This window comes from Mauremys mutica, chromosome 9 (assembly GCF_020497125.1).
Source record: "Mauremys mutica isolate MM-2020 ecotype Southern chromosome 9, ASM2049712v1, whole genome shotgun sequence".
NCBI lineage: Eukaryota > Metazoa > Chordata > Testudines > Geoemydidae > Mauremys > Mauremys mutica.
In genome coordinates, this window is record NC_059080.1 from 72,249,667 (window position 1) to 72,273,865 (window position 24,199).

General features: G+C 41.8%; 1 protein-coding gene across 6 annotated transcripts in view; it reads right to left on the reverse strand.

Annotated features, from left to right (window-relative positions):
- Positions 1 to 24,199, reverse strand: part of TRIP12 (thyroid hormone receptor interactor 12) — a 165,618-nt gene that overhangs the window by 43,545 nt on the left and 97,874 nt on the right. For all 6 annotated transcript variants that reach the window (XM_045031305.1, XM_045031304.1, XM_045031303.1 and 3 more), the window contains 15 exons: positions 20,040 to 20,132; positions 19,686 to 19,847; positions 17,943 to 18,011; positions 17,684 to 17,849; positions 16,762 to 16,879; positions 16,458 to 16,614; positions 15,442 to 15,595; positions 14,279 to 14,507; positions 13,353 to 13,471; positions 12,553 to 12,760; positions 11,359 to 11,459; positions 10,933 to 11,107; positions 10,250 to 10,391; positions 8,944 to 9,135; positions 7,626 to 7,777 (listed from right to left, as the gene is read on the reverse strand). In XM_045031305.1, coding sequence (XP_044887240.1) covers positions 7,626 to 7,777; positions 8,944 to 9,135; positions 10,250 to 10,391; positions 10,933 to 11,107; positions 11,359 to 11,459; positions 12,553 to 12,760; positions 13,353 to 13,471; positions 14,279 to 14,507; positions 15,442 to 15,595; positions 16,458 to 16,614; positions 16,762 to 16,879; positions 17,684 to 17,849; positions 17,943 to 18,011; positions 19,686 to 19,847; positions 20,040 to 20,132 — 2,237 coding nt within the window. The remainder of the gene's footprint in view (positions 1 to 7,625; positions 7,778 to 8,943; positions 9,136 to 10,249; positions 10,392 to 10,932; positions 11,108 to 11,358; positions 11,460 to 12,552; positions 12,761 to 13,352; positions 13,472 to 14,278; positions 14,508 to 15,441; positions 15,596 to 16,457; positions 16,615 to 16,761; positions 16,880 to 17,683; positions 17,850 to 17,942; positions 18,012 to 19,685; positions 19,848 to 20,039; positions 20,133 to 24,199) is intronic.

Genomic DNA, 24,199 nt, shown 5'->3' on the forward strand with positions numbered 1-24,199 from the left:
TGAGTCTCATTTAAAAATGGAAGTATTTTTCACACTTTTTGCTGTTTTTCTTGTTTTGTACTGCACATTTCTCTTATCAATTCACTTTATCCTTAATCAGTTTTGCCTTTAACTTGACTTAAAAAAAAACACAACAAAAACAACCCCACACCACTGGTTTGCATCTGTTTCCCCCCCCCAGTATCTGCTTTATTTAGTTTTGATACATGCTCCATCTTCTGTTTTTCTACTCATTGCCATACCATATACTCTCCATTTATTTAATTTGCAGTTCACTCTTCCAGATCATGCAGTTTGAAACACTAAGCCTTCTAGTGCTGTTCCTGACCTCCAAGTAATAGTGGAGGAACGGAAGCTACCAGAAGTTTCAAACCTTTTGGTGCAGGTCTGGTCTACCAGGTACTTAGTAATCTAGCAATGACAATTCTCTGCTAGACTTACCTTTCTAAGAAGATCCTACAACTATTGTAATCAGAAATTGATAAAATTTGTATTTGCTCCATTGATTAGTCAAATTGCATTAACTGAGCAATTTAATAGGAAAATTAAACATGCATCATTTACAATGCAAAATTTACTCCACAATTCATAGGAAATTGCTAGGCACTGTATGAACAGAACAAAAGAAGATGGTCCCTGCCCCAAAGAGAAAGTAACTTGGGATCTCAGATTTTGCTTTAAAATTTAATTAAACTCCACATATTTCCTCCTACTCTCAAGAAAGATGTCCAAAGAAAAGAAGAAATCATCCACTTGAAAAGTGTAATTCCCATCAGCAGTTAATCTTGTAATATGCTGTTTTTGCTAATGACAACAATCTAAGGAGTTCCTAACACTTAAGCCTGGACCAAAAACAGCTGAGATACTTTCAAAAAGAGTTCCACACCCATCCCAGTAAAAAGTCTCCCCAAAAATCTTTCCATCTCTGGACACCTATGCCACAGTCTTTAACAGCATAAACCGTATCACTGACAGGTTTAACACATGCTGTATGACAATAGGAAGCGAAGTCATTAATGGTAAAGTAGTTTCCAAAAAGAGAATAATAAAAGGCACTGATTAGGATGTAATTAATAAAAGATGTGTAATTCTTATTTTCTAAGATACTAAACTTGCCAGATTTAGTAATTACTCCCACCAAATTACCTTTAAGGTTTTTATGATAGATTATGGCAAATTAGATCTATGACAGCCAATGAATGCTTGATGATCTTGCATTAGTAGCTATATTCAAGTACAGAACTGAATTGAATATAGTCAAAAACCTTAAGGCTTAGACTGACTCGTACATAAATTTTAAAGTTTACAGTACATTAATAATCTGCCTCAAACTAAGTTTAGAAGACAGATCTGGTACATACAATACCAACTTCTCCATACATGTGTTTTTAAAATAGTTTTATTGGGAGCAACTGTCACTCAACTGCATAATTACCCAAGACTATTAAATCTTCTTTTAGATTATGCAATACAAACATTAGCATTGTAATACAAACATCACAAAATTAACTCTTCCAAAGTGAAATGAGAAAGTTACTTAACTTATAGTAACAGGGATCACACATCTCAATGAACCTGCAATGTGGGTATACATGTGCTCCATGTGCCCTGAACTGGAGAATTCTGAAAGCAATGTCTATTGGTCCACACTTGCGCCCTGGCTCACCTCATGCTTTTGACTGAGGAGAAAAAGGGAGAGGTGGACCAACCGCCTCACCAGTTCCTTCTCTGTCGAGAATCAGAGGCGATCCAAAGCACAGGGGAAAGGATGGCTGGTAGTAGATTACAGATAGGGAGCACGTCTGAGAGAATGTCCAGTTACTATAAGGTAACTAACTTTCTCTTCAAGTGCTGGCTCCCATGTGTATTTCACTGTGGGTGACTGACAAGCAGTACTCAAACAAGGAGACGGGTCTGAGGTCTTAGGTGGCAGAGCCAAACAAAGGACTGCTGTTCCAAAAGATGTATCGGCAGAGGAATCCTGTGCCCATCTAGCAAATGTAGCTGTCTCAAAGATCAAATAGAGGCACCTCTTGAAGCAATGCCATAGATGTTGCTTGCGCCCTTCTGGAAAACTCTTACCCCATAAGGAAGGGGATGATTAGACAGCTGATAGAGCAAAATATAGCTTGAGATTCACTTCAAGACTATAACATGACCCCAGACCCTTTCTGCTGAGGCAGCAATTAGCTTAGGGTATTTCCTGATTGTTTTTATTTTCTGCAGGTAAAGGTTAAGGCTGGTCTAACATCGAGGAAATGGAGCCTCCTTTCTTCGGAGGGTTCGTGAGGTTTGGAAAGAACACAGGTAAGTGGATAGACTGAGTAAGGTGAAAGACTACTCTGGGGGTGAATTTAGGGTATGAATGTAGTGCAACAATGCATAAGGACAATCCATGATCAATGCCCCAAATTCCCCAGTCCTCCTGGCTGAGCTGATATCTACCAGGAATGCAACCTTTATGGCGGAGAAGACAGACATGGAGCAAGAAGGGGGAGAGGGATAGCTCAGTGGTTTGAGCATTGGTCTGCTAAACCCAGGGTTGTGAGTTCAATCCTTGAGGGGGCCACTTAGGGATCTGGGGCAAAAATTGGTCCTGCTAGTGAAGGCAGGGGGCTGGACTCAATGACCTTTCAAGGTCCCTTCCAGTTCTAGGAGATTGGTATATCTCCAATTATTACCTTTTTTTTTTTTTTTTAATGATTGAAAAGGAGGTTTGGTAAGTACTTAGAGAACAAGGTTCAAGTCCCATTGAGGAGTCTCTCTTTATAGGCAGAAAAAGTACTGATTAAGCCTTTCTAGAACCTGCTAGATAGAGGGTTAGGGTGCCTGATGTTGCTGTTCCCAAGTCAGGAGACCAGGAAATGCAGAAATTATGATTGGTGCCTAAGCCGACATGCATAAGATATTAGGGAACCAAAACTGTGTGGGCCAGTTTGGGGGCAATGAGAATAACTCATGACCTGTCCTGCCAAATCTTGTGCAAAACTCAAAGCAGGTGTTGTAGTGGAGGCAAGGCAAAGTTCAGATGATCTGATCAGATGGAAGGAGTAAGATTGTCACCCTCTGAACGTCGACCTAGGACTCTTGTGGAACAGTATATGTCAGGGAGATAAACAGGTCCGTGGTGGGGGCTCCCCAGGGATATTGTTTACCCCAGAGTCGTGAAGCTCCCACTCGTGATTGACCGCACGTATTCTGGTTTCCTGGGTGGTAGACTGTTGACAGGGCAATCCAACTGACAATATACCAGTTCCACAGACTGATTGCTTCTGTGTATAGGGGTGCAGAGCTCACGCCTCCATTTTTGTTAATGTAAGAGACTTGTGAAGTTATCTGACATTCTGAGGGCATGGGGTTCTTAAACAGAAGAAAGATTTGCAAGCCCTTCAAACTGCTTGTAGCTGTAGAACATTGATATGCATCCTGAATTCTCAAGATGTCCAGATACCTTGCGCTGTACTGTTGCCCATGTGAGCTTCCCAACCCAATAGGGATGGACCTGTAATGATCATCCTGTCTCGTGCAGAGGTGAGGAAGGAAACGCAGATGCAAACCTGATGGGGATTCTTCCAGCATGACAGGGACTATACCCCTTTGATAGGAACAGCACACTATGGTGCTAATGGACTCTCAGTTTGGCAGGTACACAATTTCAAGCCACACTTGTGGGCAACAAAGACAGAGTCTTGCAAAAGATGATGCACGTGCACAAGGCCATATGGCCTAGAAGCGAGGTCTTGATAGGCACTCTGGTGTTGGTTATGAGCTGATCTATGGTAATGTTCACAGACTAAATCCTGGTCCTCTGCAAGTCAGTCCTTGCAGTGATGGAATTTAAGGGCATCCCGATCAAGTCCAAAGTGCATGCAGAGGTGAGAAGGGAATTTTTGGTGTTTATGCTCATACTCAGAGAGGACAGGAGTTGTAGCATTGTCGAAGTAGATGCCTGGGGGTCTTGGCATGACCTGGCAACAAGGAGCTAATTGTTGAGGTAAGGAAAGAAACTATGATATCTAATATAGGCTTCTATGACAGAGAACATCTTGGGAGTGGTAGCAATGAGGAAAAGGCATACTCTGTACTAAAAGTGAAAATAGCCAACTATCTATCTGGGAAAGCGTCAGGGAGCGGGATAGATGTCCTCCTGAAAATAGGAGTCACTCATGTTGAGAGCTGTAAGCCACATCTTTTTCTGGGGATAGAATTATAGATGCTAACGTGACCCTGTGAAACTTGAGTTTGCCAATAAAGCAGTTAAAATGGCAGAGGTCAAAAATAACAGGTCTGCAATTGCCTCTTTTTGGGAACTAGGAAATATGTTGAGTAAAAACTACTCCTTTGTAACTAAAGAGGATCCCATTCTATCACTCCTCATTGTAAGCGTTTCCACTTCTTGTCTGAGAACGTTCTCATGAGAACGGCCCTGAGAGGAGATGGGAAAGAGGATTCTGGAGGGGGTACAAACTATTGGATAGCTGGAATAGAGGACGCTGAGCACCCATTTGTCTGCTGTTATTGCACTCCTTGTGTGCAGAGTGCTAGACAACCCCCAAAAGGCATGTGGGAATTGGGATGTGTTGCATTCAGTTGTTTGCAGCTCCTGAGCTCCAGTCAAACCATGTTTAGCTGAGGGTTTGGATTGGCATGAGGAATCCACTGCAGCTCTCTGACTCTTATGGCATGGTTCATAAGGTCTCTGATGGAAGAACTGCTCAGCCATCGGCCTAGGCTTGTATCGTTGCCAGTGGAATTTTCTCTTTGTGGCAGGCGTATATACCTCCAAAGAGCAGAGGGTGTGCTTGGAGTCCTTTAAAAAGTGTGTAAGGACTTCTGATTAAACAGGTTCTCAACGATGTTCTGGACCCACTCTGGGAAACCCCGAAACATGGAGCCATAACTCCCTACGCATGATAATGGCAGTAACCATTGCCCTGGAAGATACATCAGCCACATCTGCTGATTGGAGAGCAATCCTGGCAACCATTTTGTCTCCCTCTATGAGAGCCTGGAAATGAGTATCCCACAGCAGGACGGAGCTATCAGTAAAGTCAATGAATTTCAAATAGTTCAGGAAGTCTCACTTAGCCAGTCCTGGTTTCCAATTTGTTATCCTGAACTAGAGGCTAGAAGAAGAGACCTTCCTTCCCAATAAGTTAAGATGCTTGCCCTCCTTATCAGTAGGGGTACAACAGGAGTGTTGCTGCCTAGATCTTTGTGGCAGCTTGCACCACTAAAGAATCAGGAGTAGGTTGAGAACACAAAATTTCACTCTCTTGGCTAGGACATAGTACTGTTTCTCTCCCCTCTTAGCAGTAGGGGTGTAAGTAGCTGGAGTATGCCAGACCACTCTAGCTGGGTTCAGGATGACTTTGTTAACCGGGAGTGCTATTCAACTAGAGCCAGAGGACTAAAGGATGACCCAGCGCTTGTGTTGAGGATCCTGAACCTCAAGAGGAATTTGCAGCTGCCCTGCTATTCTGCAAGAGAGTTCCTGGCACTATTTACAGTCACGGGGGGGGGGGGGGGGAAAGAGAGAGAGAAGATGGAGACATCAAGTCATCACTTCATCTGGCAATGAAAACAGCAATCTCATCAGATCCAGTGGAACTGCCACTTACTCCTTCTCCTCCTTTGAAGGGTCCAGAAGCAGCTCCAGTTGTCCCCTCAAAGCGAAGGGGAAGGGTAACTCTCTAGAAGACCAGAAACTCTGCAGGATGGTATTGGTCCCATGGCCCTCAGTATGGCCAATAGGGTGGATTGAATGGGGGTTGTGGTGGTCCCCCAAGGCCTGGGATACCAACGGTTCCAAGGCAGATGATGAGATGGAAGTTGGTCCCAAGCCGACCATGGTGTTCAGACTGGGAAGGTGTGTCTTGGAGGAGAAAGAAAGCATAATGGTTCATCAGGCGGTTCAGAATCTCCCAACAAGGCGAAAACAGATTCCAGTTTCAATGACAGTACCACTGGAGGGAAATCATAGCCCAAAGATGGAATGGGAGACATACTGCTTCCAAAGGTTGGCTCCCCTGGTGGAGTCATAACCTCTCTCAAAAGGGAATGACCCAAAGGAGTGGGAGACTCCAGGTCTGGAAGAGCTAAGATGGCCTCAGGAGGACTGTAGGTCTTGGCTTTTCCCCAGAGTGAGAGCGATCCTGGTTACCCAAAACTACTGGAGCCACAATAGAGAGTGTGTCACAACCACTGAAGACAAATATGGAACCATGCTCTGAGCTATCTGTCTGTCAGTGCCAGTACATCCTGGGGTTTGTGCTAGGGAAGTGCTGGAGGCACCGGTACTGCCAGATTGTGAACCAGTGCTGATGGAGCCCTAGAGTTGTGGGCTCTCTTATCAGATCTCCAAGACTTAGGACATACTCAATTCTCTTGGGCTGAGCTAGTGCTTGGTTTTTGCAGGGCTGGATTAGATTTTTTTCTATGTGGATTTGGAGGAAGACTTAGACTTATGAGAACACGTCCTGCTCTCCTGAAAAGACCTTGCTGAGGGATCTATGTGAGTAGATTCCTTCACTCCTGATTTGGACATTGTGGCAGGAGGCGCACGCCTTGCTGAGTCAGACTAATGTATGGGGACCGATCCCCCAACATGGGTCAGATTGTGGCCTCATTGCCTTTTACATTATGTGCTTCCTAAGGCAAAGCTCCTGCCCTTCCTGGGCACAGCTGGGGAACAAATGGCAAATACTGAGCCTTGATGTGACATGGGCTTCCCCAAAGCAGTACAAGCAGCATTGGTGGTAACTGCTGATTGAGAAGAACAGTGGGCAGGAAGCACAAATTTTGAAACCTGGACTTGTGGGCATAGTTCAGTATCCAAACAGGGTATGGAAGAAGGGAGGGAGGAAGGGAAAGGTGTGCTCACCAGGTCAGGGAAATGGACTAACCTCACTCAAACACTAAAACAAAAACAACAACAAAATCTTTAAAACCCTAGAATATAAAAACTATTTACAAATATCTAAGTATCTTTTTAGAGATAACAAAGCTGAAGCTTGGGACACCAGAGGTTCTGCCCCAGACCATGCAGATGTGAGAAGGAACTGGAGAGACATTGGGTCCATCCTGCCCCACCCTTTATCTCCTTGGTTGGAGGCATGAGACGAGTCATGGCAGATATGCAGACCACCCGACAGTGTTTTCAGAACTCTCCAGCTCCTGAGCACATGTACCCATGGTGGAATACTCACTGGGACCAGCACTTGAAGAAAAATATTGATTTATCACATAGCAGTAAATCCATTTTCATCTGACTAATCTTCAGTTTAGGCTTAAGAGAATTAATCCATGAACATGCCAACTTTTTATGCAGGAAACAAAGCAAGTTTCAAGAGTTTCAGTTTAAAAGTTTGCATGTAAGTATTATGCACCTCCATCTATAGTTTATATTTTAAAATAGTCTTCTTGAGATTCCAGCTTCAATGTTCACTCACTATGGTTATACTTACAACTATTAGTTGAAGACAAATGCCAGCTGCATAATTGCTCCCTTTTTCTTTTAGAGAGGCCAAAGTTTTCTGTTCTCTTGAAACTTTACCAGCATTGGGACAAGTGCTAGAAACCAGCAACTTCCAGCAAAAAGGGGTTACCTGAGCATTAATCCTTACCTGCTCCCTGTTCCATTTCCACTTGGAAAATCATGCACTTTGACAGGAAACTGCTCCATCTGACTGAGACAGTTGTTCATTTTGTGGACTAATGCCAATAAGGGTGCATTTCCTACTGGCTCTAATCTTCCAAGAGATTCTTCTTCAGGAGGCTGAAGTTGAAGGTAACATTTTTTAGTAATATTTTCTATTGAACAGCTTGTGAGCATTAATATGTTAATTTAGCCATATTGTTATGCAAAATAATTTGCTTTAGCTATTAATGCACCAGTGTTCCCTGAAGCTGATAAGTGCAAAAACTGACAGCAATACTTATATCACTAATTATTTGTTACTACCAGGTTCTCTTTACTGCATTTCCAGAACACCACATTGTCACTTATTTTTAAAAAAGAAAAAAAAATTCACAACTTAAATATGTTTAGATAATGGGCTTTACAAATTATTGCGCAGACTGGTTCACGTGGACAACTGCTTAAAAACAGAGACTGCTAAGCTTTTTGGATTTGCCTTACTATAAATACTGATCATATGCTAAAGTATACAGAGTTTTCTACAGACATGGTATTCCAAGTGTCCTTCATTTGATATTGAAGACTGAAATAAAATTGGCACATACTAGGTCTTAAAAAGATCTTATGCATTCTGAAACAATGTAGATTTTTTTAAAATGCAGTGTCTCTTGAAATTTCTACAATATTAAGATGACTTAATAGTCGACACAAAGATAACCAAAACTGCCAAACAATTTGCTACACAGAATGACATCTTTACTTCTAAGTTTACTAAAACCCAGTAACAGCCTTACATATTTAAAATATTCCCACCCTTTTAGCTATGGGCATTAAGTTTAATGGAAGTTTCAGATTTTTCTTACACATTTTCATCTTTCAGTTGTGCTTTTCTTTGATGAGCCAAACCAATCGCTTACATTACTCCCAAGAGAAATGAACAGAAACAGTCAATTGCTATTGCCTGAATGTCCCCCCTTCTCCATTATGTGCATCTTATCCAGTGGCTCTCTCTGTCTCCCCAGAGGCAACTGACCATTCTGGAAAATCTTATCACCTGTTGTGTGGTAATTCCCCAGTGAGTACAGTCTGTATCAGAGAGGAACAACAGTAGCTCTCAACTTAAGCAGGCCACATATTTTGTCTTTGTGTTTTGTTTTTTTTTAAAGTTGTCATATTAGTAAAACGCTAATGAGGCACACTCATGCTCTGAAGGTAGGGAGGTTGCTGGACCACAAACAATCATAAAGAAGATGTATACTGCTCACTACGTAAAAACACTAAAATGGAAAATACACTGAACTTACTGGAGAAGAAAAAAACACATGAAGGAACCTTTTTAATCTGACATCCCTGCTTACAGCATCTTTTTCACTTTTAGATGTCAAGTAAAGCAGCAGCTGTTTAACAAACCCACTGTGCTGGATTTCGAATGAGGAGACATCAGACTCAGAGACTATGCTACGGATTTCTACAAGGCACTCAGCTCCACCATCCACCTGAAAGAAAAAGTGTATTAAGGTAAGGTTCTGTACTTTAGTACCCTCAGCAGAACACCCACAATTAGTATTGCCCAAAACAGTGATTTTATTTACATTTTCCTGCTGCTGAATGGAAGACCTATACAAAAGGGGAAATAATGATGGAAAACTGTGAAACTTACTACAGGAAAAGCGCTGACAATTCTGTACTAAGTAAGTGAACTGAAAACACAGGAAAGTAATTTCTATAATTGAAGTGAAAAATCTTAGTTAGATGTTACTTGTTACTAACTATTGTTACAGGATCGCAGTTTGTCCCATTTAGAAAAGGAGCCACTAATACGAAAAAAAAAAGTTATAAAAGGTGCTGTTGTGTGTTTTGCAAAATACAAAAGAAAGATATTTAATGTTCTACATTTCATAATGTTTCCCCCCCACCATGCTGTGTAGATCACTGTTTCCAGTTTAAGTGTGTGTGGATTTTAAATGAACTTGAAGCCTGTGCCACTGTCCAACAAGAATCTCAACTGTAACAGCTGCCTTGCTTTTAAGGCTGTTAAGGAGACAAATACAACACATATATAGCACAGGAGTTGTTTTGTTCTAAAACTAGAGTCTAATTTCTGAGTGGATCCTAAAATTGGTCAGGATGAATGAGTACTACTACCTCTTCAAGAAAATGCTAAGCTTTTGCACTCATCTCTCTGAAGTCCTAATCAAGCCACAGATTCTACTATGAAAGTCTCAAAAAAATTGATCTGAGAGAAATTTAATAGTGCTTTACAGCCATTTAATTATAGGAATTTTAGTAACTGAAAAAGTGCTATTTGAAAAATCACTAATGGGGAAAAATAAGAATTAGAAATGAAAGTTAAGTCACTTAAGAACTTATACAGAAGTAAGGTTTTTAGATACATTAAGTTTCTTAAGTAGTACTGCTGCACCTTTATTTGCGTACTAACACTCCTTTGTTTCAAGGTGATGGCTCTTGGATTTCATAACTAGGATGATGTTTGAGACGCTATCTAGAGAAACTAATAAGTACTTCCTTATGAGCATAGCAATTCTTTTCCCACTTAATCCTTTTCATTGCCTCCAAAAACCCCTTCCAAATCAAGTTTCCAGTTCTAACCTGGAGGTTGAGTTGTTCAGTTGCAGTGCAAAGTCTCTGTAATACATTTAGTGCAGGATTGCTTCCATCCATGTTCTCAGAGTTAAAATAACGTTCCACAAATTTATGAGCTTGTTCCTTAATCCAACCCTTAATTTTCTCTCTGCAAGAAAGAATACAAGAACAAGCTGATAAATGCATGCCACATTTAACATTTGCACACTCAGTTTACACATACACACAGCAAAGCAAGTGTAACAAGTTTTCAGATGATATGCAAGTAATGCTTGGGAGATGGGGAGCACCAGTTCCTATGTATGTGATCTCTGACCACAATAAAGTGCTCCTTCTCTCCAGGCCAAACCTGTGGGATGCTAGAAAGCTCTCCCATGGTTTCCATTTTCTCCATATCACAGTTCTTCCCCACCCCCCACCCCCGGTCTAAATTTTCCACTCTTTCCTACCTATTCTCTTTCAATTTCTACTCTGCTTCCTTTCCCTCCATCTCAACTTTTCTCCCTAGGCTCTCTTCCCCATCTTATTTTCTTCCTCTCCCACACACGACTCCACTGCTTGCTCTCAGCATTCACTCAAAGAGGCTAACTGCTGAAATTCAGGGCATCAAGTAACCTTGTTTGAAAGTAGTTTGATTTAATCCTTACTGAACAGAGTTTTACTTCTTAGAACAGAATGTATTACGTTACCTGTTGTTAGATATGGTGTCCTTTGAGGCAGCCCTTGCAAGACCACTGACTCCTGCTGTGCGTGCTGGTTCAATGTTGTTGCTATTAGACTGTGTGCTTAATCTCCCCCAAGTTTTAGGATTCAAGCTTGCCAAGAAGGAAGATTTAGGAGACTGAGTAGTTGTAGGGCTTTTAGCTTGGGGGGGGAGTGAGGGGAGAGAAGGGGGAGAGAAAAAGAATGGGATAGAATTAAAATTAAAAAGCACATTCAGAGATACCCAAATTACCAAGAATCCTCTCTGTTATACTGTCAAAAGTATTTAGTACACATTAAATATTTGAGATTATTTTGTTTTTAAGAAGTGATTAGTGGGCACAATGCACGTCTTTTCATTTATCTAATAGTCTTTATTGACTACTTTGCAGTCTATTCTAAAACTAATTTACCTTGATTGTCTACTTTGTCATCATCTCTTGGAGGTGAATACTTTGGCCTTCTGGGCCCACGTTTTGGCAGTCGTTTTCTCTTTAAAACATCACTTAGTCGGCTGTCAAAAGTTAAAAATAAGCAGATTACATCTACTTTTTACTTCATTGGAATGTGCTTTTTTTTTTTTTTTTTTTTTAAAACAAAACCCAAATCTGAATGTTACGTAACAACCATGAAACATCTAACTGCTGATCTTTGGGCACCCACAGAATAGCAGCTTACCATTCACTTAGTTTGGGATCAATATTCCCAGTTTTTGAATGACTAAGAACTTAAACATTGCACTTCCAAGTCTATTTGGTGGCGTTATGACTTAAAACAGGCTGACTTATGTCACCTTTCCTATTTTAATATGCCAATGTATTTAAACCTTTAATATTAAAAATTAAATAATAAAATAATCTATTGCCAGACATTTACAAGTTTTACTAAGCATTAAAGCAAGTTTTTTCACAAGGATTCCCCTTTTCTTGTTTCTTTCCCTCCTAGCCACCTTCAAAAAGGCACCACACATGGCACCGACCATTCCTTTAGAGCTGGTCAACACTCCTCAAAATGCCGAAAGCATGAGGGCTGCTGTTCCATCTTCTGGTCTCTCAAATTATGCAATACTAGGGTGTGTTGCATCTCTTTACAACAAGATTTATCAGTAGCTAATCACTTTTAATACACTTAATGTTCAAGTTGTCATTTGTCAATTTTCTTTTATGAAATTTTACTTCCTTAATGCAATACACTAAATTGAAGTGCATTGTTGCTGCAGCAGCCAAAGTCAAACACTTTTTTTCCAGGATTTTCAAAGTGTTGGTAAAATAATACAGGAAACTTGAGTAAATATTACTTTTGTCTATAGACACGTAATAGGAAATCTTGATTATCTAATCATGCAAAATTATGTGTTATGTGAACAAAAATAAATTTAAGATTTAAAATCTTGATTCTGTGACTATCACACTGTGATCATTTACTTAAGTACAGACTATAGACAAAGCACTGTAGCGTTCTTGCCTTAGGGGTTCATAAAATATTAACAACTTTCAGCCTGATCTTTAATGATTCTGAGCAACACAACTGCCATTGCAGTCAGAGTTATGGGTCAGTGACTCTCAGAATCAGGCCCTTCTTCAAACAAACACAAATTGAACACTTACCCCTGTGGACTCAGATCCAGAGAGTCTTCCCGGCTGTGTTGTAAGCTGGGAGACCCCAAATCTGCAGTTGCATTACTGGCAGAGGTGGCTGTCCCAGTGCTTATTGTTGTAGTGGTACCCAGCGTTCCTGATCCATTAGTGCATGCTTTTGGTGGGCTTGTCAGCAAAGCCTCAGACTCGGCTAGATTTTTCACTTGATGCATCACCCCTTTCCAAAGTTAAAAACAAAGTGTTTATGCTAATCTTCAGACATGCAACTCTTGCAAATATCAATATGTACCCCCCTCCCCAATGACAGTATTCAACAGTATTTTGAAAGTATCCCTTAAATGTCATAGAAAGTATATGGTTATTGTACTAGTCAGGATATCCAAAAAGAAAATCAGTGTCAAAATGTCATAGGAATGGCAGAGAACATCAGTAGATTGGCAGGAAATCCAGACTTTTTAAAAATATGATTACTTGGTATAACCAAATAAAGCATAGTCAATGTTATTTCAACAAGTATTCTTAGTCTAAAAATAAGTCTGCTAAAACTAATTTGAAAAACTTTCAGAAAAACAAGCATTTAATGCCAAGAAAAGGTTGATAGCCATATGAACGGGGAAGAAGGTAAAGGAAAAATTTGCATGGATTTCCCCTTATATTATTTTTATAGTAACCTCCATTTCTTGCACATAGTAGATGTCTAATTTACAGTTTAATAGCATAAGCTCTCAATTCATGTCTAAGAAACATGCATTAGAATTTTGCTTATTACCTCAGATTAAGAGTAAATAAAGAAAAAAAAGTACATTTACCTTCTCTTCTGAAGTAAACACTAAAAATGTCAGGTAATTTTTGCATTAAGATCTCTGCCATCTGAAGGGCTCCAACTACTATCTTAAGGTCTTGACTTGACAGCATGGAGGCAATATGACTAAAAAAGAAAATGTCTGCTTTAAAAAGTTTGATTTCTCAAATCTTTTTACAATAAACCTTATTTATTAAGTTAGATCCTCTAAAAATAGAGAGTAGCAAACTCAAATGCAAACCCCGTATCACACCTTTTATTTTTACATATAAATATTAAAAAAGCTGGTGGCAAGTGTGGCGTAACTTACGGTTCCCTTAACCAGCTATATCCCTATGCTTAGTCAGGCATGTGCACACATGCATGCATGTTGGTGGTGGTGGGAATTAGAAAAGATTCATCCCACAGGCAGGAAGTGGTCCCTGAAGAAGTTTAATTTCCATGAAGAGTTGCTAATTCAGTGCATTGCCTCCTCACATATTAGGCTACTCTGGTCCCTAAACCCATTCCTAGGGTACCAAGTTGGGGCTGCTTTGTGCTACCACCAACTCATCTTATACATCTTCTGCTATAAGGGTCCTCTTTTACAGTCTGCACAATCAGAATACTAGAGTTAATCGGTCCTTAAATTTGTAGGTAAGTTGGCTCAATATTTTAGTTTTAGAAACTAAGGAAACGCTTGACATCACTATTTGACTATTACAGTCAGTGTAACTAGCATCTATCCATAGTGATTCTTTGGTTCAGATGTTTAAAAAAATGTTTACAGTTGGGCTCCTAAAGGCATATTTAGACACCGTTTGATTTTCAGAAGTGCTGAACACCCACAGGTCAATGTGAACTGCTTTGTTCTCATCTCAGCACTTTTGAGAAATAAGGTTAATGCCCAAGCGCTTTTTTAAAAAGGTTTGTTCACAAGCACAAAAAACCCACCTTGAAACGGCATGATTTTTCAATACATCCTTCAGAAGTTCAGCATCAGCAAAATAAATTATCCTAAGAATTGCTCTAAGGCACTTGTGTCTAACAGCGGGTCCAGCGGAAGAGCTGTACACTTCATAAAGAACACCAAACAATGTTTTAATAAAGGATTTAGCCAATTCTGGGTCCTCTTTCATTAGCTGTGCTCGAGCATCATCCTTCTTTAATTCTGAATGTCCACCTAGAAAAGAACACAGATTGGACACCTGAGTCACTGTGCCGTTCACGTCACTTTCACTCTGGCATTTGCCTCTGGTTTTTTAAACTGAAGTGGTAAGTTTAATCTCTATTTAAATTCAGAACAAGAAAATAAAGTTGTTTTAACAGATACATGACACTTCTGGTGGATCTAACACATTTATAAGAAGGTATCCATCGTACTATTCTATTCTTGAAAGATGCTGTTGGGAGTTTACATCAATATTTCTTACAATAAGTTTTTGAAGTAAAGCAAAGCGAGTCTTCAGAATTTAGATGTTTAAAGAAAGTTTACTATCCTCATCTAAGACTACCCACATTAAGGCCTGGTCCACACTGGGGGGCAGTGTCGAGATAAGATCCCGTAGCTGAAGTCGAAGTATCTTATCCCGACTTACCTCCCGTCCTCACTGCTCGGGATCGACGTCCGTGGCTCCCCCGTCGACTCCGCTACCGCCACTCACTCCGGTGGAGTTCCGGAGTCGACGGGAGCGCATTCAGGGATCGATATATCGCATCTAGATGAGACGCGATATATCGATCCACGCAAAATCGATCGCTACCCGCCGATTCGGCGGGCAGTCTGGACGTACCCTAAGAAAATGGTATACACTCCAGAATGTGGCAGGGGAGAATAATCTATTCCAACCTCAAGTTTGTCAACTTACACACAGCAGCTGATAAAAATTTCTGGAACTACTTCCAGTTCATGGAATTAATATTGTGATTTATTAAGACATTTTAGTCAATAATTCACCTCTGGCTTAAATGTAGCCTTGACTCAAGTAATCAAAGTTTGAAGTCCCAAATTCAAAAACATACAATTCTGATTAGCTGAGAAACAGACAGCACATTGAGCAATATAGTATAAATAAGACACAGACAGAGATGCAGGATAATTCAAAAACAGTACTTACTGGTATTACTATTAGCTAACGGGTTAGGTTTTCTCTGAATGGCACGTGCTGTTCCAGTGTCTTCATTGATTTGCTGCATAGAATTGAAGTCAATAGTATAAACACGCCCCAGGGTAGACAGACTTATCTCATCCTCCCCAACCTGATGAGCTGCCTGAGAATGAACAAACACAAAATGAAGCAATTTAAAAATAAAATACTGACAGGTAAGGAGGTCATTTTATAAATAACCTCATGCCCCACAAGGGATGGGAAACAAAACAGAGTGCTATGTCCCATTTTACAGTGTGCTGAATGATATCTTGCTTAGAAATTCTGTCTGACAGATACATAAGCATGTTAGAAAACTTTCAGAAAACTGTTTTTGATATAAAGGCACTTTTCCATTTAAAAATGAGGGTTTAAATCATCCTACTCGGCCTTGCTCCATAAAGGAACTATGACTCCCATAAACAGTATTTAGCAGTCGGGATGAGATACCTTTTGAGACTCTCCAATGATTTGATCATGTCCTTGTGCATTCTGGATACAATTCATTTCTATCCAACCTCAGGATTTCATATCTCAAGGCAAATGAAAGTTAACAGCTTGGATGCCTCACCTCAAAATCCTAAAAGGCACTGTCTGCACCACCCTTGGTTACTAAATAGTTCTCAGTACAAAATAAGGGTCTCAGCTGAGGCCTTTAGGTTCTGCCGAAGTGAAAATTCAGCGTACTCTGACTGCTCTGTGGACAGAGATTCCCAGAGTGAGACAGCTCTTAAATCAGAGGTGCAAAAGTGCAATTCTGATAAATGTATTATACAAGTAGCTGACTAGATGTTTAATAATTCACCCATTTTCGAAGGAATACAGAAATACTGCATAATCAAGCATTTAGTTTCACATTTCAAGCATGAAGCTGTGATAAGGTTAGCACTTATATTAGCCAGTTTTACAACAAGGACGGAGAAGTGAAGCAGCAGTCAAACCTGTACACCAACCGATATACTTAAAACGTATGCTTGAAATACTACCTCAATTATCCGGCTATCAATCCTGTTGTAGGGATGCCAGAGACCCCTGTCATCTCGCCACTGCCAAATTGCCCCATCTGTGTTTTGTGCATTTCCTTTCTTTAGCATAGTATCAACAGCAAAGATTCCTTCTTTAGGCAGGCAAGGCATCAGTTCACTGAAAAGATCATCAAATCAACTTTTGGTAACACTTTTTTTTTATGTACCAGCATTAGCAGTTTGAAAACTATTAGCCTTCATTTCAGTAATCATGAAATTAGTACGTCAATCAAACTTGAAAAATAAGATTGTGTAAAAGACTTACCATATAAGAGAAGTAAGCTCATAAAGTTCTTGAGGACTTCGTGGAACAAGATCAATTTGTTCTTGACAACTCCCATTTGAGGCTCCACAAAGAAGGAAGTGAAGTGTTTCTGCAATATCTTTAAAACAATTGTTTTATAGAACAGTATTGTCCCGGGGTCAGAGGATAGTGCCCTAATGTGACCGACACTGCACAGAATAGACAGTTGCCACCCTAAAGAGCTTACAGTCTAAGTAGAAGACAAAAGGGTAGGGAAAGGGATAGAACATACAGTGATGGTTCGCAAGTTTTTTTTTTTTTTTTTAAAAAGACTGGGGGTTTAGCTAAACAGAAAGAATGTAAGAGAGGGAAGACTGATAAGGAGGAGATGGGGATAGGGATAGAGAAGGAAGGAGGGAAGCATGCAGAGTACTGAGGCTGAGGTTAGTAAGGGGAGGGGAAAGTTGGAATAAAAGCCAATCAGCATGGGGGAAAGAATGTCCTAAGTCAGAACTGCAGACAACAGCACAATGACACTGATGTTCTTTCACAGCATTTCTTAAGAACAGTGCTTATTTAATGCAAACTTTCCCACCCAATAAACGTAATTGGAACAATTACTTGTAGTAATGTTGTGATGGAATTAGTTTAAGTAACTAGTATTGACTCAAAACTAGTTTAATCATCCAGTGACAGTTGAAAGTTGAAGATAAAAAGAACTGAATTCTCCATCTAATTACACTGCAAACCAAACTTTGTATCCCAGTCAAAATATTGTGTCACTATTGCTTTTTCCTTATTCTACATATTTCTATGGGCAAGTGTGGTATATTATAGATTATGGAGTGTTTAAAACATTTGTGGACACTATGCTTCCCATTCTAATAAAAGTACCATGTCAAAAAAAAAAAAGTGGAAGTACAGGAAGAACACATGCACTTACTTTGCTTCATAAGTTGAACTGCTAGTGTAGGACAATTGGAACACATTAAGGAAAACATGCGCACCACCATGATGAACATTCCTGAGCTCAGGATGGGAGGAGTCACTACCAACAGTTGCTGAATATTTGTGAGCAAATCCTTAGAGGCAACCTGCTGAAGCAAATTCTTAAAGAAAAAAAGGAAAAAGGCAGAGTATTTAGAAAATTCTATTCTGATAAAAAACATTTTTTTAAAAAGTACAAAAGAGAAACTACTTACCTCCTCATGTTGGAAGTTGTCCACTAGCCGTGCAAAACAGAGACAAGTGCTTTCTACTGACTTTTTGTCCTATTGAAAAAAAAATATATATATATATATATATAGAAAGATATTCTAGAGCCTGTATTAGATATGATTCTACACGAAGTCCCCTTCCTCCTAGAAAACCCATCACTGAAACCCTATTTGTAGTAGCTTTCAATCTAGAAGTGATAAACTAACCCTCAAATTCTTTATGCCAAGAACACCTTCCCCAAACAGATTTCTTGGTATGGCTCACCCTGTAAGACTATCAGTTGAACCCAAGAGAGTTACTCCATTTTAGATTCCAAAATACAAGTTTAATATAGTCACACAATTTCTCAAAAGTGGAAAACCTAGAATAGCCTTAATGCTAAAAAGTTTAAAAATTTAAGCAGCCAAGATATACAGGTGCCACAGAAGACTGAAGTCTCACAGCGTGAGGTCAATCCTGCTTCCCAGGAAAAAAAAGTCACTTCTCCCAAAATCTTTAACAGTTTTCTAGTGTTTCTGTAATTTTGCTTCAAAGTTGCTCCCACATATAGCTTCTCCAATCACCTTCTGCCAAATTGCTGAAATTATGCCAAATCAAACTTCTGTTTTTTGTGCGGGTAGTCATGTTTGCTCACTCACCTACATGCAACTCATCCCCAGTTTTTCTATCTTAAAAATAACCTGGCGTATACTTACAATATGTACAAAGTTAGTAATTTAAGGTTAACATTAATATGCACAATATTAGGACATGAGTTATTATTGGTTTTGCCAATTATTCCATTACCGCAATAAAGTTTTAGTACTGACTATATTCACACATCATTACACACTTATAATCCTCAATGCTACAAGATTTAAGAATTTTTTTTTTTTTTTTTTTTAAAGTGACACTAACTCACACTGATCCTCCTCATTAAGAAAGTAATCAGTAGAAGTAACATGCTGCCAAACCTAGAGAGATCAAGGTCAGAGCAACTGGAAAGAATGTTACTTAACTTGCAGCAAAACTGTGGTTCAAGATGTTTTTATACACAGATTCCACTCACAGGGCGTGTGTGCCCCATGAGCACAAGATCAGATTCTTTTGAACAGCACTATCTGCTGGGGCCATGCCTGTGCCCTGAGCAGCCTCTTGCTCCCTGTAGCAATAGGGCTTAAAGGGCAGAGTGGCCACGACCTACACCAAGTTCCTTACATCATAAAAATCCCATTGAAGCAGGACTCCTATCTGCAGGGATGGAGAGTGGGTCATGGAATCTGTGTGGATGCAACATCTGAAAGAATCTTAGTTTCTGTCAACTGTAAACTGTTCTCTCTTCAGGTGATTATCAACACAGATTATACACTTGGTGATTAACTAGCAGTTGCCCTGGAGCTAGGACATGGATAAGTGGAAGCCTACCAAAACTAAGATGCAACCGGGAAGCTTACACCTGTCAATAATCAGTGGCTCAAGCTCCACACTGGTGCTCTTGATCTCTCTGATATGGGGAAGTTACCCAAGCAGACCACAGAGGCTGCCTGAACCCTAGCGGAATGAGCTACAACCGGTCAGTGTGGACTTTTCTTGGCCAAAATTTAACAGGAAGTCCCCCTTGGAAGGTCAGCGTTTGATAAATTTACCACTATCAAAAACACCTGAAACAAGGGAGAATAAACCAAGACAGGGGGAGAGATCCACTGCATGTCAAAATGACTAATCAATGTTTTATAATGGCTTCTTACCTGATGGGTTAACCTTTGTGTAAGCAGTGGCAGAGAATCTGCAACAAAGTGAAACTCATCAGGTGTGATGCTCTGGCAGCAGTTGGCAGCAATAGCTAGTGCATTCCTCTGGGCATTTATGCTGAAGAACTCCAGATACAGCAGACAGTCTGCCAACCCACCCTATAATACAGAAAGCTGTTAAAGAGAAGTATTCTCTGTCAGTGGCAATACAGTGACAGAAATTTCTGGGCTTTAATTACTCTTTGGGAAGAACTTGTGCACCACCCAGTTTGTGGTCTAGGAGCCATCAAAAGAGGAAACAAAAACTTCAAGCAAGTATTCTTTTTCTTTCTATTAGGGAAAAATACTTACTGCCTGCAGAATAGCTTTACTATGTCTGCGTGATAACATCTCCAGGGCAGTCAGTGCCTGCTCTGCCACATCAATACACTGAATAACTTGCAGCTAGAACAAAAGAAAGTAATTAAATGAGTTACCAGTTACAAATATCAGTCTCTAGAAACTGACCTGACAAGAATAAAAATTATTAATACTTCCCACCCTATTAAGTTAAATTTCTACTTTATGAAAGTAATATGTTTAATGACTTTCCACTGCAAAATAAGATAAAAGCTGAGTTTGAGTTAACACTCTACCTTACACATTGGATTCTTTAGGAAATTTCATTATCTTAACCAAAAAAAAGGTACTTCTAATGCAGGGGTCTCAAACTCAAATGACCACAAGGGCCACATGAGGTCTAGTGCATTGGCCCGAGGGCCGCATCACTGACACCCTCATCGCCCCTGGCCCCGCCCCCACTCCACCCCTTCCATGAGGCCCCACTCCTGCCCACCCCTGCCCCGCCTCTTCCCACCCCCTTCCCCAAAGTCCCCACCCCAACGCTGCCCCTTCTCGGTCACCATGGGGTGAGGGAGGGGTGCAAGGTGCGGCAGGGGGCTCAGGGCAGGGAGTTGGGGTGCAGGATGGGTGCGGGGTGCGAGCTCCGGCCTGGTGCCGCTTACCTAGAGCGGCTCTGGGGTGGCAGCGGCACGCATCAGGGCCAGGGCAGGCTCCTGGCCCCACGCCGCGCCGCTCCAGGAACCGGCCGGAACCACAGCCCCTGGGGGAGCAGGGGTGGGCACAGGGCTCTGCTGCTGCTCCTCCAGGTACCTCCCATGAAGCTCCCATTGGCCGTGGTTCCCTGTTCCCGGTCAATGGGAGCTGTGGGGGGCGGTACCTTGAAGCGAGGCAATGCAGGAGCCCTCTGCCTCCTCCCCTCCGGCCCAAAGGGACATGCTGCCAGCCGCTTAAGGGAGAGGTGCGGGGCTTGCAGTGCCACAGGGGGCAATCCCGTGGGCTGGATTCAGCCCATGGGCTCTAGTTTGCCCACCCCTGGCCTGGAGGTAGGCAGAGGGGTGGGGGGCACGGGGAGCTTGGTGGGCCGCACAGAAGAGCCCCGCGGGCCGCGTGTTTGAGACCGCTGTTCTAATGTAACCGAAGTGTTTCTTTGTAGTACAGATTGTAGGTAATACAGTACATATTTAGCATTTGAAGATATGTTTACATTTCCGCACTGAATTAGAGAAACAAAACTCAAGTCACAACTAGCTTCATAATACTTTATTCCCCTAAACAGACTTCAGAAACTCAGGTTTGATTTTAGGGGCTTTCCTAAAGCACATGGGATCTAAAACCTGTTCTATGGCATAACTGCTTTAAAAGCTTTTGGGAATTGGAGAAAATGTTCAATGTTGTAATGAAACAACAAATATTGTTAAGGTATCCACTAACAACAACCTAACACTTAAGTGCATACCCTCACACATCTGCCTTGCAACCTGATTTCCTCTAGGTATTAATTTTAACCAGGAGTACGTGCTCGTTGGTCTGTTGTAGTGTTGGTCTTGGAACACATTGGGTCTTAGTCAGCAATGTTTGACATGCAGTTTACCAAATGAAGGAAGAAAAAGCTCCGGAAAAAACTGACTGACAACCGAAACGATCAGAGCTCGAGGCCAAGACCTCTGGGAAACCCCTGCTCAGAGGTTTAGCCCTTACTTGGAAATACAGAAGATACCATTTAGTTGGAAGGAATCCAACACATTTTGCTGTACAAGAAGGGCAATCATGAAGATCTAAAGAACTATTGTCCAATATGCCTGCTCTCATGTCTACAAACTGTTCACCAAAAACAACAACAACAAAGTGACTCAGAGTCTGGACAGACAGCAGCCAAAAGAGCAGGCAGGTTTTCGAAGGAATTTCAGCAGAATGGACCATATCTTCACTATAAACCAGCGATTGGAGTGCTCAATAGAATAAAAGTTCCCTTTAGGCATTGCCCTCATTGACTAGGAAAAAGCGTTTGACTGCCTAGAGATCAGTGCCATGCTGAAAGCTCGTGCAGAGCAGGGCATTGACACAACTACATCAAACTACTAAACGAAGAAAACTCTGACTGCACTACGGATGATATCATGTTGATTGCTGAACACACTATCAAACTACAGAAAATGCTGCGAGAACTCGACACAAAAAGCAGCCAATTCGGACTGAAAATGAACTGCTCTAAAATGAAATTTATGCGGTCTGATGCCTTGCCAAAAGGCCCAAATAATAGTCAAGGGGGAATAAATAGAAGAATTTAACTATATGCTTATTTGAGCCAAGAAATTAACATGTGTCATAATCAGGAAGATGAACTCTCGGACAAAGAAAGCTGGTTGGCGCACGCATTCAATTCTATCCAGGATGTCCTCCAAGGAAAAACCAACAAGGCAACATGCACCAACCTCTTCAACTCAACAGTACTGCCAGCAATGTTGTACGTGAGCGAAACATGGGTGCAGAAAAAGATAGAGGAGCAACAACTGTATCATGGAGAGGACGATGAAAAGAAGAATTCTGGAGATTTGAATCCACGACCGAGTGCCCAATGAAGTGATCAGACAGCAGAATGGAGTGCAGGACACTGTTGTTGAAAGCAGTAAAATACAAGGGGCCGGGGATATAGCTAGGCTTACTGACAATCGATGGACTGCAGCAACTGCTGAGTGGTATCCACAGAAACTGAAATAAACTTTTCCTATCTCTTTGGAGGTCGGCTGAGTGGTTATCATGAAAAAAGCATGGCCGCACATGGAGAAGGAAGGCCAGGATAAGAGAAGAATGGAAGACATATGATTAGCACAATCTATATGAGGACTGATGGATCGAGCGATCAAGGTGATTAATTTTAATAAACAAAGGTTATTGTTTCACCTAAGACTTGCATGCTACGGAGTCACAAGTGTGCAAAGTCATCAGGACACAAACAAGCTGCAACCCAAAATCCACTTTAGCAAATATTTACTACCCCGAGAGAATTCTGTGTGTGTGTGTGGGGGGGGGGGGGGGAATATTTTTTTAATTCTGCAAAATGTATTCATCAATAAATAAATAAATGTGGCGCCAGCATGGCAGTGGGGAGCACAAGGCACTGGTTGCATTGAGATAGGAAATCACGCCAAAGCCCCCACCTCCCCCAGTACAGGGACTCGCCAGTGAGGCTGCACCCAACCCTGACACAGTGCAAGGGCTGGGCCTTCCCTTGAATCACCCTGGGGCCCTGTCCCTCTGCACCAGGCGCATAGGTGCTGGAACTAGAGGAGCAGGAGGTGCTGCACTATACATTATAGTGTTTCCATTATATACAGAGTTTACAATTTGTTTTGATGGCTCTCAGCACCCCTACTATAAAAATTGTTCCAGCACCCCTGGCCAGGCACACCAGGTGGGGGTGGGTAGGCTCAGCCCAGCAGGATCCAAGTGTGGAGGGGCTTAGTGTGGGGGGATCCAAGTGTGGAGTGAGAAGTTTCTGTGTGGGGAAATCTGGGTGCAGGTGGCTCAGTGGGAGATCTGGATGCACAAGGGCTCATTGTGGGATTCCAGATGAAGAGGCAATTGGACTCTGCAGGGGATCCAGGTGAAGGTGGGTGGGGCTCGGCAGGGTGGGGGTTTCCGGGTGTGGGGCTCAATGGGAGGAGGGTTCTGGGGACATGGGAGCCTGGTGCGGGGGAGGGGGTGTCCAGGTGCCGCTGGCTGGGGCTCAATGGCGCAGGAGTCGGGCTTGCCAGGGTGAGGGTTTGATGAGCCTGCTTAACAGGGAAGCCCCAGCTGTTGCTGAGGGGATGCCACATAACACCCCCCCGCCCCCGATTACCCTATCCCCTTTACTTCCCCACCTCAGCCCCCACCCCTCTCCCCTCACTCCTTCCACTGCTTCCTCCCCCTCTTACCCAGCCCCACCACGGGCACTCACTGCTGTACAGAAAGCCGTAAGGCTCCCAGCACACAGAAGGGGAGCACAACTGGCACTAGGATCCAGGAGGTGGCATTCAGCTGCAGTCAGTGGAACTGAGATGCAGCCTCCTTCAGCAGGGCAGCTCTGCGCTTGCAGAAATGAGAGGGGGGCAGTGGCAAGTAACCCCATGTGCCCCCCCATGCCTTGCCTCTGTTTGGGGGGCTATCCCCTCCAGAATTGCACCTAT